General features: G+C 35.6%; 1 protein-coding gene across 2 annotated transcripts in view; it reads left to right on the plus strand.

Annotated features, from left to right (window-relative positions):
* MED13L (mediator complex subunit 13L) overlaps positions 1–14254 on the plus strand; it is a 289872-nt gene that overhangs the window by 140592 nt on the left and 135026 nt on the right. For both annotated transcript variants that reach the window (XM_032309204.1, XM_032309206.1), the window contains exon 3: positions 3827–3911. In XM_032309204.1, coding sequence (XP_032165095.1) covers positions 3827–3911 — 85 coding nt within the window. The remainder of the gene's footprint in view (positions 1–3826; positions 3912–14254) is intronic.

The raw sequence follows: 14254 nt of genomic DNA on the forward strand, positions 1-14254 counted from the left end.
GTTATTTTATTTTACTCTTATTTTAAAATAAAAGACTTCTATTTTTTTATTTAAAAAAATATTTGATAGCTGTACTGCAAAGGATTTAAAGTTGTTGTTGCCTTACAGAGGTTTTCAAAATCGATATTAGTTTTTTGAGAGCATTCCTAATTTCTAGCCTGGTGCTTGAGGCATAACATAGCCAAGAACTGTGGGCCAGTGTATGTTGGCCAAATATCTATTAGATTCCAAAAATGCTGTTCTGGATTTAACTTATGTTAGCATTTTAGAGATTCATTGAAAATCCACTGCTCTTTTATTTCTGGAAATTTTGTACATGAAGTAGATAATAAAGCTTGGTCTTTTGTTCCTTTCTACAAGTATGCTTGGTGTTTTAAAAACAGTAAGTTAAAAGAGTAGCAAACTAATGCATTATCCTTAAAATGCATGGCCTAATTGATATTATTTAGTAGAGGGGTTATCCTTGATTACAGTTGTTGACTTCCAATAAATTAATGACTGCTCTTGAATCTTTAATATGTAAGATGAAATTTAGGCGTTCATTTGAAATCCAAATACTGTGCCCTTGTAAATTACCTCTGCTGACTTACATTTTAAATTTTACTGGTTAGCTTATAGGATAATTTATAATTTTCTGTTGTTTCTTAAGCCTACTTAAACAAGAGCTTAATGTAGTCAGATTTGTTTTACTTTGTGTTACTTCTTTCTTCCCAGTGTTGTATTTAATTGGTGCCTAAACTTTATATAAATTTACATAATGTAAAGGAAAATATAAGAATTACCATATAAGAAGTATATTAATAAGGGTATTTTTCAAACTTTCAGTATTTAAGAATTTTTTGAGAAATGTTTTAGAGAAATTTTTGTTCTCTTTGTATTATTTGCAGTACTTAATATGAAGTACTTAATACAATTTATAGTATAGTATATTTTTTCTTAAGATTTTATTTATTTATTCGACAGAGAGATAGCCAGTGCAGGAACCTAAGCAGGAGGAGTGAGATAGGGAGAAGCATACTCCCCACGAGCAGAGAGCCCGATGTGGGGGCTCGATCCCAGTATCCTGGGACTATGACCAGAGCCAAAGGCAGATGCTTAACAGCTGAGCCACCCAGGAGCCCCAGTGTAGTATATTGTATTGTAAGGGTGGACCACTCTAGTCTGTAGTCTCTTGTGGGTGAAACTGGTTTTTTTGTGTGTGTTTTGTTTTTTTGCTTTTAATAATTTGTGAATGAAGCTTAACCAAATAAATCATATTGTTTGGATAAAAATAATCATATTCAGGATACGTAGATTTAGAGTAGGAGTTCTTCTGATTCATATCCTGTTCTCATATTCAACACTAAAAATATAAAAAAATCAGTAAGTATATTCATAATGGCATAGGTTCAGCAGCCATGTCTAATAGTAAAATTAGTTTATGTAGAGCAGTAAAAGATTGTAAATTTTACTGTTTTTAGTCTATAAGTTTTACCAAATATACATGGTTATGTTTATAACCATTTTGATTTTTGAGAGAATCAAGATGTAGAACAGTTCCATGATTCCCCAAATTTCCCATGTCGCTTTGTTATCAACCACTCCCATTCCAGGGAGAGTCCACTGACAGACCTTGTTTGGATTCTGATTTGGTGTATACCAAAGTATGTACTTTAAAGTATATCAAAGCAAACAAAAAGAGAAAAAAACAGGGTGGTTGAAGCAGATTACACAATGTTGATATTTGGTTTAGAAATTTATTGGTGCTGTTATTTTAAAGTGTGTTTGAAGATATTAATTTTTTTTTTTTTAAATTAAAAGAAAACCTGCAGAATAGGCGTCACCAACTTGGAAAAAAATCTTGGAAAGAAGAGTGGTACTCTTCACAAATGCTGTATCACCAGCACTCTTTATAACACAAAAGACTGTTATGTAGAAAAACACTGACACTAGTGACTGAGTCACAAAGTGGTTCATAAGAGTCATACACTGAATGCTGACGAATTTTTAGGAATTTTTAACCTTTTTCTGTGGGGGCTTATATTATCTGTTTTATGTATGTACAATAATGATACTTGAAAAACATGTCAATAAGGGCACCTGGATGGCTCAGTCAGTTAAGCCTCCCACTCCTGGCTTTGGCTCAGGTTAATTTCAGGATTGGGCCCTGTGCTCAGCAATAGATCTGTTTCTCTGCTTCTCTCTCCCTCTCTCTCTGTCCCTACCCCTGGGTTCCTTTCTCTCCCTCTAAACTAAATAAATTAATTAAAAAAAAGTCAATAAATATAAAAGCTCTTTAAATAATTGCAAGTTAAAAATTGTTAAGTGATAAGAGCCATGTTATAGTTTAATTGGCAGCTCGCTTCTACAAAACCCTTCACCTTCAGTGATGTATAAAAAATTGTGCTTCTTAAAATTGGTGGTGTCTTACCGTCAATGAGACACATTAGGAAGGAAAAGCAAATTAATATGGGGTGTTCATTTTCTTGAAATGTTAGCTCTCTTTCTTACCCAGGAAAACTCTTCCTGGAAGATAAATGTGTGAGAACACAGATTCATGACACCGTCAGTGGATTGTAGAAAACTTTTGGTTGTTTTGTCTTCAACAGAGGCAGTCTGTTGCTAGCAGCAGTGTTTGTTTATTTGCTGTACTTTATTTTCATTTCTTTAGTGATAAATAATAAAATGTTTCTGACAGAGGTTGCTTTGGGAAATTTGGTAAATCATGGTTAGCCACATAGGCAGGAAAATAAAGAACCTATCTGACATACCAAGAGTAAAATTATCCAGTTTTATCATTATAAAAAAAGTTCTATAGATAAAACCCCTAAATGTAAATACACTTTTTCTGATTCTATGTTATTGGAGAATATGGAGATGCATTTTGAGATGTCTGTTGGTGTGGTAAAAGCATTACAGATGCATCGTGGATTTAACATGTGTTTTAATTCTCTGTCAGAATTTTTTCTGGTGAGTGCTTTTGTCAAGATAACAAGTAAAAGGGAGAGAAAATTTTCTTCTGCAAATGTCGTTTCCATCCTTCCAACTTTTTGCTATCTGGAACTGAGCTAATATAATTTAAAAGGAAATTAGCTGTCTTCTCTAGGGTGTTTTACATCCTTTTATATATGAAAAGAATGTTAGGAATGCATAGGGCATTGTTAGTCTGTTGGATTCTCTTGGTGTTAGAGTTACATGTGGCTCAGTGTTATGTTATATTTCCAAGGCAAATACGGTATTTCCCAAAATGTCAATCATAATGAAATTACAAGTTTAGGAAATAAATTTGATTTTCTATTAAGATTTGGTTTCTTGGCATATCCTCTAAAATCATGTCGTTAAAATCCTATTGAGAACATTTTATTTATTTATTTATTTAGAACATTGAAGGAAATTTGAATAACTAACATTTTGGAATATTTTCTCCGTTTGGTTTTTCCTCTAAAAATACAGATGCTAACCTTAGCATTAGTTTGTGACATTTTGTTATCTTTAAGTAGAATTTTAATAAAATTTGTCTTTGTGGCACTGTTAGTTAGAAAGATTAATTTGAGAATTTCAAATGAATTCAAATTTTGAAGAATTGAGTTGGAGGGACTTTTGCCGGAGAGGGGTTTTACCATGCTTATATTTTGAAGATTTTAAAATTGAAACGTGTGATTTCCTTCTGTACATAGGTATTTTATGACGTTGGGCAAGTATTTAACTTCCTTTTTCAGTTTCAGCGAAAGATAATTCATTTCAGTGAATGCATTAACTTTGCTTTAGAAAAATGTTTTGAAAGTTAATTTTTATTTGGACACCTTTCTTACTGGTTCAGTTTTTTGTTTTGTTTTGCTTTTTTCAGTTGTGGAAGAAGGACTCTGGGAAAATGGCCTTTCCTATGAATGTCGGACACTGCTCTTCAAAGCAATCCACAATCTGTTAGAAAGGTAAGAGAAGGAACAGCATCACGGTTGTCTTGAGACACTCAAGTGTAGTGCTGGGTATTCCCAGGTTTTCTTGTAATTCTCAGGCTGCTTTCACATACAATTTTATGCAGATAAAATTATGTAAATCTCCTTCCTTTTATATTGATACAATTTTATACCTTAGGGAAGTTTTAGGAATAGCACAAGGAACTTCATATATCCTTTACGCAGATTCACCAGTTAGTTTTTCTTTTACCTCATTTGCTTTTTAGTTTGTGTGATTGCTTGCCCTTTTACTCCTAACTTGTGGATTTTAAATTTATTTCCTGAGCCACTCAGGAGTCATTTGCACACTTGAGATGGTTCTTTCTTTAACTCCTAAGTGTTTAGGTATACATTTCCTAAGGACAAGTGTATCCAGTCATGTAAGCACTGTGTAATTTTTAGAATTAGGAGATCTAACATTGATAAAATGCTGTTATCTAATCTGTAGTTCAGCTCAGAGGTCATCAGTGTCCCAGTTATGTCCTTGATATCGTAAACCCCTTTCCACTAAGATCCAATCCATGATCATATATTTTAGTTTTCATGTCTCTTTAAATCTAGAAGTGTTCCTTAGTCTTTTTTTTTCCTTTCTTGACATTGACATTTTGAATGAGTTCAGGCCTTATGGTTTATATAATGTCCCTCAATTTTAGATAGTCTCCTCATGACTAGATTTAGGTTATGCATTTTATAGTAATACTATAAATACATAGAAGTAACATTGTGTCTTTCTCAGTATATCAAACCAGGAGGCCTTTGTTTTCTGTGTCAATGATATTAACATTGTTGATCACTTGTTTGAGGTGGTGTTCTGTCAGATTTCTTCACTGTAAATTAATAAATACTTGTTAACTATGACCTTTGTTTTCTGTCCTTGTAATTATTAAGTAATTTGTGGCCAGATACAATGAGATTGTTTAATTATCCTGTTACCACATTTTGACTTGTGTATTATCTTCTTTTGTATAAATAAGGAGAGTTATGGCTGTGCTACATTAATTTTTAAATGTCACCATTCTTTCTACTTTCATTGTTTGACATTCTTTTTATAGGGAAGAGCTTTTCGTTTTCTTGTATGTACGCATGTATGTATGTTTTTAATCTCCCCTAATCTTTTTAGTTATATAAATTTGGAGAAATGAATTTCTTTTTTATTCATTGGATTATAATTCATTACTACCATTATTTCGATGTGTAAATTCTTCCAGGTTTGACCACGGGAAGCCCCATCATGATGGCTTTAATGGCCTTTTGACCTGTCATCATTGTTCTAGTGCCTCTTTACTTTATGGCGTAACAGTATATTCCTGGCTTGGATAGTGTTTTAAGGGGAAAAACAGATGAGAAGGAATGGGTTAATTAAGAACTTCTATGAGAAAAACTTCTTCATTTCTGAGTCTTTATTTGGTACTTCAGGTGATCAAAGCTGAAATGATATTCTGGTACTATTCAGTTCCTTAACCAAGCTGTTAGTTATGGTGATATCACTACAGTGTCAATGCTTAGGGGACCTCAGAAGGTGATAAGTTGTCACCATTTAAGTAACTCAGAAAGACCTTTCCCACCAAATATATCTTTTTCATTTTGAGCTTCAGTTCCCATCTCTGTGCTTTGAATTGGACCTAGAGGCCATCCATTTGTTACTAAGGCAGTGCATTTTAGAAGCATTGATGTTTGAGAGTTGAATATTCTTAAATATTTGATAATTCTTTCTCCTTTCGCCTACTGCAGAACAAAAATACACACAAAGTTCCTTCAGGAAAATGTGGAAACTTGACTGTTTCTATAATCTGATGCCATCACAAAGTTCTTATTATCTGTATAATGACTAATGTATCTTTAAAGATTTTATTTATTTATTTGACAGAGAGAGAGGACAGCAAGAGAGGGAACACAAGCAGGGGGAGCAGCAGAGGGAAAGGGAGAAGCAGGCTCTCTGCTAGCAGGGAACCCTATGTGGGGCTCAATCCCAGGATCCTGGGATCATGACCTGAGCCAAAGGCAGACAGATGCTTCACTGACTGAGCCACCCAGGCACCCCAAACACAGTCTTTTTCATGAAAATTTGTAATGTATGTGGAACAAAACACATATTTTAAAAAAATAGCTCACTGTGTTTTTTAATATCATTTTTCTCCAGAAAAAATATTAATTTGTGGTTGAACTATGTTCTTTTCAGTCTTTTATGTTTTAAATGGGAGAAAATTAGAACAGAAAAGCTGGGAGAGAAAAATGGAGATAATTCATTTATTCTATGCCCATGAATTCCACATTTGTGATAAAAACTGAACTTGAGGGGTGCCTTGGTGGCTCAGGTGATTAAGCGTCTGTCTTCAGCTCAGGTGTCCTGGGAACAAGGCTCATGTCAGGCTCCCTACTCAACGGGAGTCTGCTCCCCCTTCTCAAGCACACGCGTGCATGTTCTCTCTCAAAGGAAGGAAGGAAGGAAGAAAATCTTTAAAAAAACTCCTGAAGTTCAGGTTAAGTTATTATTCGATAGGAAAGTTAATTGTGACATATGCAGTATCATGCAATAAAGCTTCAGATAGCTAAAGAACTTTGGATTAGACCTTGGTTTGGTTTCACAGTCTGTTACTTGGACAGTTACCCTAACCTCACTAAGCCTTAGTAAACACTTTTAAATTAAGTGAAGGATATTGTGCAACTTGAGTTTTTGTTAGGTGATGTATATGATACGTACTGCATAATGCTTGACCTATTGTTACTGTTCGAGAATTGTTCATTCCTTTCCCCATAAATTTATTATTTTGCATACTTTGATTTGAATCCTCTTACAAGACTTTACTTTGAAATAGTATTTCTTTTAGAAAATAATAATCAAGCTACTTAGCTCCCTTACTACAATTTAAAAGGACAAGTTGAGATTTTTGGGAAACATTGTAATAATTCCTTTGCCTTTCAAAATAATGTTCTCTTTTCATCAAACTTTAAGTGGCTGTGTTGTATGAGTGAAAATTAGCCTGCTCATGAGGCAGGGAATCCTTTTAAATGGTGGTTTTTAGCTCTCTTTATTCATTATCACCAGAAACTGGTTTGGCTAACACATGCTTCTTGCCCTTTTGTTTGTCCCTAGCTTAGACCATTTCCCGTAAACTTACTAAATCTGTGTACAGCCTAAATTTATTAAAATACAGTTTCCTCTCTTATTTCTGGCTTGGCAGTTTTCTATCATGCCTTGCCCTTTCTATTCTATTCAGAAAGATTGACTGGGTTTCCCAATGAGGGTGTTTTGAGTTTCTAAAATGAAAGCCAGAATTAAGGTTATTGAAGCAGATCATCAAGGAATGTATTACCTGCAGGGTGTTTGTGCTTCCCAAACTATTTTTTTCCTAGTTTGCATATTAACAAAGCTTATACTAGTGGTTTATTATTTCTGCTTTTTGTATTTTTTAAGATATGGATTTGTTTAATTAAAAAGCAATTCCATTAACTACCTTGAGAGGCTCTCACTTACAGCTAAGTAGGAGTCATAGAAATTGATCTTTTTTCCAAAAGGCAGCAGTTGCTAGTGAGCACAGGAGGATGAGTTACTGCTGTGGTTTATTAAAAATAATTTCACTATAGAAATTAAGATAACATTGTAAACTTGACACATAATAATTTCATTTTTATTGCTATTGATTGGTGCTGAGGTAATACTGTATTGATATGTGTAGAATATTTTAAATTCTAAGGCAATAGGGCTTTAAACATTTTATCTTTCATTTACTTATTCCTCCTATAGCTCTGCAGTATTTGCATACACTGCACTGTATATGCCTAGCCAGTGTCATCTGTTCATTACGAAAACCAAAAACCTCACTGTTGGTTACTCAAGAGCATTGTCCTTCAAGGTGTCATGTAGAAGCTAACATATCTGGCCTGTATAACATATCTGGCCTGTAATACAGGGGCACACATGGCAACACGTCCATTTCTTCATTACCTCCAGAGATGGAAGATGTTTTACGTCTCTGCTCTGCCAGCTTAATTAATATATGACTTGGGCAAGTGACTTAAGCTTGCAGAGTCTTTGTTCTTTACCTTTAAAATGGTGAAGGATTGTTTTGCTCAGCATAGTGCCTTTCTCATTATAAGAGCTCATAAATGGCTGTTAATATTAGAAAATTTAAGGTGGTGTTCTGTCAGATTCCTTCACTGTTAATATTAGAAAATAGAAATATCAGTAATACTATTTTCAGAATTTGGACACTAAATTAAGTCAGTTAGCCTGTTTACCCAGATAATTCTGGAATCCTTTTCTATAATATCCTTTTTTATGTGGTAATCCTTCTTTCCTTGAAAACTTCTGGTTGTGTGAGCACAGCTTTCTAAAGGAGTTCTTTTCATTTTCAGAGAAATGTCAGAACATTCCATTAGTTAGCTGAATGTTACAGAGTTCATTGTTTGAAAGTCTCTTATGCTGAGCAGAAGTCTGTTTCCTGTAATTGTTTTAAAAAAACCTTAATCCTATTCTTTGGGGCTCATATATAATTTATCTAATCCTACTTCCATGTGATGGCCTGTTCAATATCTTGGTCCCCTTGAGTTTTTTGTTTCTTTGGTTTATGGTTCTTATCATATAATATTGGATAACCCCACACCCCCACCCTCCAGATATCTCTCTAGTTAGTCCCATTCTCTTCATTTTGACTGCTACTGGCCTACTGTCATTAAGTGTTTGATGAAGTTTTTCAGTGGCCTCCTCTATAGTCAGGTTAGGCTCAGTTATGCTGCAGTAACAGAAGACCTGAAAGATCTTACTATCTTGCAACAATTGAAGTTTTTTTCTTGTTCATGCTGCTTGCCCACTGTGCGTCATTTACTGGTAGCATTCCTTATATCCTCTTGCCTCCAGGTAGGAATCATGTTGATGGGGCAGCCCTCTCAGAGACTGACTGGGCTCTTGACTAAGAGCAAAGAGTAATGGCAAGATGCATAATGGCTCATTGAAGCCTCTGTTTAGGAGTGGTGTATGATGTTTCTGCTCGCATTTCATTGGCTGAGAAATTTGCCACCAAGCTTAAAGTTAAACGGATGAGGAAGTATTGTTTCTGTACCTGTAGGAGGTACCCAAGTCACATGGCAACAACTTGATGTTAACCCCCCCCCCCCCCCCCCCCCCCCCGGGAGGTATAGAGCGTATTTGAAAATACAATACAATCTACCATACCTCTTGACTGCGGCCTTCTTCCTTCTCATACTCTGTCCTTCAAATTGGTCTTGGTTATATTACTAAAGAACAGATATATTTTGAAAACACAGTCATGCATGTATTTATACACATTTTTAAAAACTTTGAACCTTATTGGCTTCTTTTGGTATAGTCTTGTGATTTTTTTTTTTTTTTTTTTTTTTTTTGAGTCAGAATTTTAGTATCTGAGACTGTTTGGGTCTTTTAAGTTTTATAGTTTTAGATGATGCAGTCATGCATATTTTTTCTCTTTTGAGATAGTAAGTGTGCTTATTTTCTTAAGGACTGATTATCCCTTTTGGGCAAAATACCTGGAATGATAAAATATCATTAATTTTGTTGTAACCTATGTAGACTGTCTGCCGATTTTCCCATCATTTTCTGATAATGTCCGAGTTCAGTTTGTTTTCATCAGTCTTTACAATTTAGTGAGATTTTGTTATGTATTGACAATGAACTTCTCAAAGGTTACACTTCATGTTTCAAGTTCAGGCTGTCTCACAGTCCTCACTAGTGGAAAAAGAGCTAGGATGTGAAGAGGTCATGGAAAACTAAAACCTTCGATCTTTTCCACTAGTTTCTTTACTTGGAATTTTTTTTTTTTTTAAGATTTTATTTATTTAACACAGAGAGAGAGAGAGAGAGACAGTGAGAGTGGGAACCACAAGCAGGAGGAGCGGGAGAGGGAAAAGCAGGCTTCCTGCCAAATAGCGAGCCTGATGCGGGGCTTGATCACAGAACCCTGGGATCTTGACCTGAGCCGAAGGCAGACGCTTAAGGACTGAGCCACCCAGGCGCCCCTTCATTTGGTATTTTTAATATTGCGGGTTTGATGGCTATTATTCCTATGTTACTGTAATTGGTGTGGTTTTCATAGTATACTGTATCCTTCTTACCTAACTGTAACTCAGTGAAATAAATCATTGGGTTGGAGAGGTGTAAGAAAAAGCCAAGAAATATGTGCAGTTCATATCACTGAGTTTTAGCGCTGCCTCAGCAATTTGCATCGCATGTGGGATTTTGGAAAATCTTGCATTCATATCGCTTTGTAGAAATGCTTAAAAGTGTCTAGCATAATGCTGTCAAATTAAATGTGGTTAGTATATTTTAACTTTAATTATCTTAAGTTTTTAGAATAAAACACATAAATTGATTTTGATGGAACGGTATTTTTTTTCCCCTCAAGGGCAAATCACTGCTTTGCACACAACGGAAGATTACATACATGGGTCTTTTGAAGCTGTTATGCTCTATCCTGTCCATACTTACTTAGGGAGACTTTAATCTCTGAGTATTGGACATTTGTAAAACATAGTGGCCCTTTAGAATAGTCCACTGGTGCTGCTTTCCTAATGGATCGCCAGCATAGTCACCCCATGGTAGTTTATAACACAGCTGTAGAATTGCCTTTGGCCCAGAGCTTCTTGGTTTGCCAAGAGTTGGTGTTTAGAGGGAAGATATTCATTTGGAAAAGTACAGTAAAAATAACATGGAAGAAGTTGGAATTATAATTATGATAGCAGTAGCATTATATTTGTGTATTATAAGCTTTCAATGTCCTATGGTATTGTGATTTAATAGAGGTGATCATCAGAGGGCAAATGAGCACTGTCCTTGGATGTGCTTGTTCAAAAATTTAAAAATAATTAATATATTCACAAGAGCATGGTGGTAGGATCAGGCCTAGTTGAAGAAATGGTGATATAATTTTGCAGCATTGAGAGTCCTTGGGTATAATTTGATAACAGCAGGAAGTGAGGAATCAACAAATTCCCATTTTATTGAGTTGTGGTAGTGTGTAGTTCTCTAAAGGAAGTAGGAAAATGAGGTTTTAGATCTAAGGAGCACATTCTTTTAAAGGAAGAATCACTATAAACACTACACACACAGGTGGGTAAAGCATGTATCTACCTATAAATGTCTAGAGAGAAACATTTTCCCCCTAAGACTAACTGATTTATCTATTTAATATTTTTAGGACAGAGAAAGGATTAAGACTTAAAAAAATGTGTGTCTGGACAATGGAATTGATTAAAACAAAAAGTTTGAAATTAGAGGAGAGGTTCTTTGGAACAGCATTGGAATGGATGTTTTCTGGTGAGGCTAGGCCTACAAAAATGCTTAACCTTACAGAGATTTTGGAAAGGATGAAAATGATAGGGTTTACTTGGCCAGAGGAGACAGCATTCACCACTGGCACTACTGTGCCAGAGGGCACAGTAGGAACCCAAACTAATGAAGCTAGAATGGATCAGTTGAGAAGAAGTTTCTTCAGCTTTTTAGATTATAGGACTTTCTTTTATTTGGTTAGGAATTGGGAGCGATTTCTAGGAAGGAGATTAGTTTTTAGGAAGGAGACTTTTTTGCGTTTGTATTTGTATAGATTGGAGTGGTAAGGTAGGGGCTTTGATGCTGATGAGGAACTTCTGTTATGAAATTATATGAAATTGAGTTTATCCGAGCAGCTCCGTAATGAGATAATAACACTAAAATGTACTTTGATTCAGGGTGTGGTAGAGCAACGCTGTCCTTGGACTTTTTAATCTTTGAAAACTGTCACACCTGCATACTTTGTGGTGCACAGAAGATCCAGAGCCGGTAGTGGCTCCCTTCTAAAGCTCCTAATGGTCCCATCTGGGAAATAGTTCGCTGAGCTACGCTGTGGCTGCTGCTCTGGCACTTGTGATCTTACACCAGGTCTGCCATGGTGTTGGGATTGGAGGTCAGGGTTTGCCAATTTGGAGGCACAGTCTTGTAGTTAATTATTTAGAGTCCTATGACTCATAACCCAGAAACATGTGTGCATGTATACACATACAAATGCACACATGCACATACGAGCACACAACCTGATTTCATTTTCATTTTTCAGGAGCTGTTTTATTCTTGAATCAGTGATTTTTTTGGGAGATAGTAGGGGGCTGGGAATTATTTTCTAAAGAGAAATACTTTCCTGGAATTATTGCTTAAAGAACATTTTATAAATCTGGAATCACATTGTGACCTTGCAAGATACTATTATGCTACTTTACTGAATTATGTCATATCTTGATAGAAAGGTAATTTTGGCAATCTCAGTAATGACTAGGGTTACTGGAACAGCTAGGCTTAACTTTCATTCTTGGTGCTATTTATGATGTTGATTTGAAGCAGTTTTTGGTAGAGGAAGTGTCTGATAGGCTATATTTGTCAAGTTAAATATAAATTTTGTCCCTTAAAAATAAAGGTTTATAGAATATAAAAAGGTGAAATTATATTTCTGATGTTACTCAGTTTTTATACTTTAGAGTTCTCTCTCTTATTTTTTTAAAATATTTTATTTATTTATTTGACCGAGACACAGTGAGAGAGGGAACACAGGCAGGGGAAGTGGGAGAGGGAGAAGCTGGCTTTCTGCCAGGCAGGGAGCCTGATGTGGGGCTCGATTCTAGGATCATGACCTGAGTTGAAGGGAGATGTTTAATGACTGAGCCACCCAGGCACCTCTAGAATTATCTCTCTTAAAATGATTTAATTCTGTTCTTTAAGTATAATTGAAGTCTATGGACAGTTGTGCTGGCCTTCCTATCTATTTTTTTTTTTTTAAAGCATCTATGTAATTCCCTACATGTTGAATATCTACTATGATTTTAGTGTGGAGTGAGAGCTCATGTGCTATAAAAAAAGTGAAATATGTAGATTTTATTTTTCCTCCCCAAATTACTCACTAGCTGGGAACATATACACAACAAAATTCAAGTAATAATATGAGGCTGCCGACGATTAATGGTTGCAGACATGAAGAATAACACTGTTATGTTGTGAATAGAAAAACACTCCTTAGTGTACAGCATTCATTTCTCAGATATTTATTGAGCAGCTACTAGTATAGAGGAGAACATATAGCATATTACATAACAGGCATTTAAATATTTGTTGAATATTGCCAGCAAATAAGGTAGGTACTGTGCCTGCCCCCAGATTTCTCATAGTTTCTTGGGGAAAAAAGAGCCATAGAAATGAATCATTACAACTCAGCGATAAAAAGCACTTTTATCTTGGCGATAAAAGTGCTGATTTGTAGATGTTAGAGTGCTGTGCTGGCTGATCTGGGACAAGAAAGATGAACAGAATTAAATTAGGGGAGGACAGGATAGAGTGGGCTGAAAGAGGGATTCCAGGCAAAGCAGGGTTACTAGTGATCAGTGGTATTTTATATGCAAGTTCTCACTTCAGAATCTGCCTCAGAGTGTTCACCAGCCCTGTGGAATTATATGCAGTGTTTTGCTCTTCCATGCATTTTTCAGGAGAAAGAGTCTATAATAACTTTTTAAAAATTATTATTGTTAAGATTTTATTTATTTATTAGAGAGCAAGCATGCATGCATGTGCACAAACAGGGAGAGGCAGGGAGAGGGAGAAGCAGGCTGGATGTATGGCTCCATTCCAGGACCCTGGGATCATGACACGATCTGAAGGCAGCTGCTTAAGTGACTGAGCCACCAAAGTGCCCCATTTAAAAAAAAAATATATATATATAAAGGTTTTATTTATTTGAGAGAGAGAGGAGTCTATAGTAACTTTCATTATAGTTACTTATACTGTAAAATCATAACCACAAAATGATTGAGAACCAAGGGCTTAGTCTTTCAGTATAAGTCGGCTCTTGAGCCAACCTGTATAGTCCCAGACATCAGGTGGTAGAGGTGTCTTCCTCAGCAAAGACGTACTCCTCTCATTTCATCCCACGACCCAAGTACAAAACACCAGATGGAAATTCTTTCTTTCTGTATTAGTTTTGGAGTATCCATATGTCTCTCTGTTTCTCTCTCTCTGTTTCTGTGTGTTTGTGTGTGTGTGCGTGAGAGAGAGAGAGAAAGAGAGAGAGAGGGAGAAATTGAGTGAACTTTGTTTTTTGCATCAGGTATAGTTGAAACTCGGGAGATTGAAGAGTGTAAAAATTGATAGTGATAGTTGCTCAGTTCTTTAAACCTGTTTCTTGAGTGAAAAGAAACTTCATCCTCATACTTAACCCATCTTTACATCTGAGTAACTAATTCTGTCTTAGGTTAGGGGTCAGGGCCACAGTACTCAGGAACTTCATTACTTTTGTCCCAACCCTTTGCTAACTCTCTGCCATATCACT

Source organism: Mustela erminea, chromosome 13 (assembly GCF_009829155.1).
Source record: "Mustela erminea isolate mMusErm1 chromosome 13, mMusErm1.Pri, whole genome shotgun sequence".
Classification (NCBI taxonomy): Eukaryota; Metazoa; Chordata; class Mammalia; order Carnivora; family Mustelidae; genus Mustela; species Mustela erminea.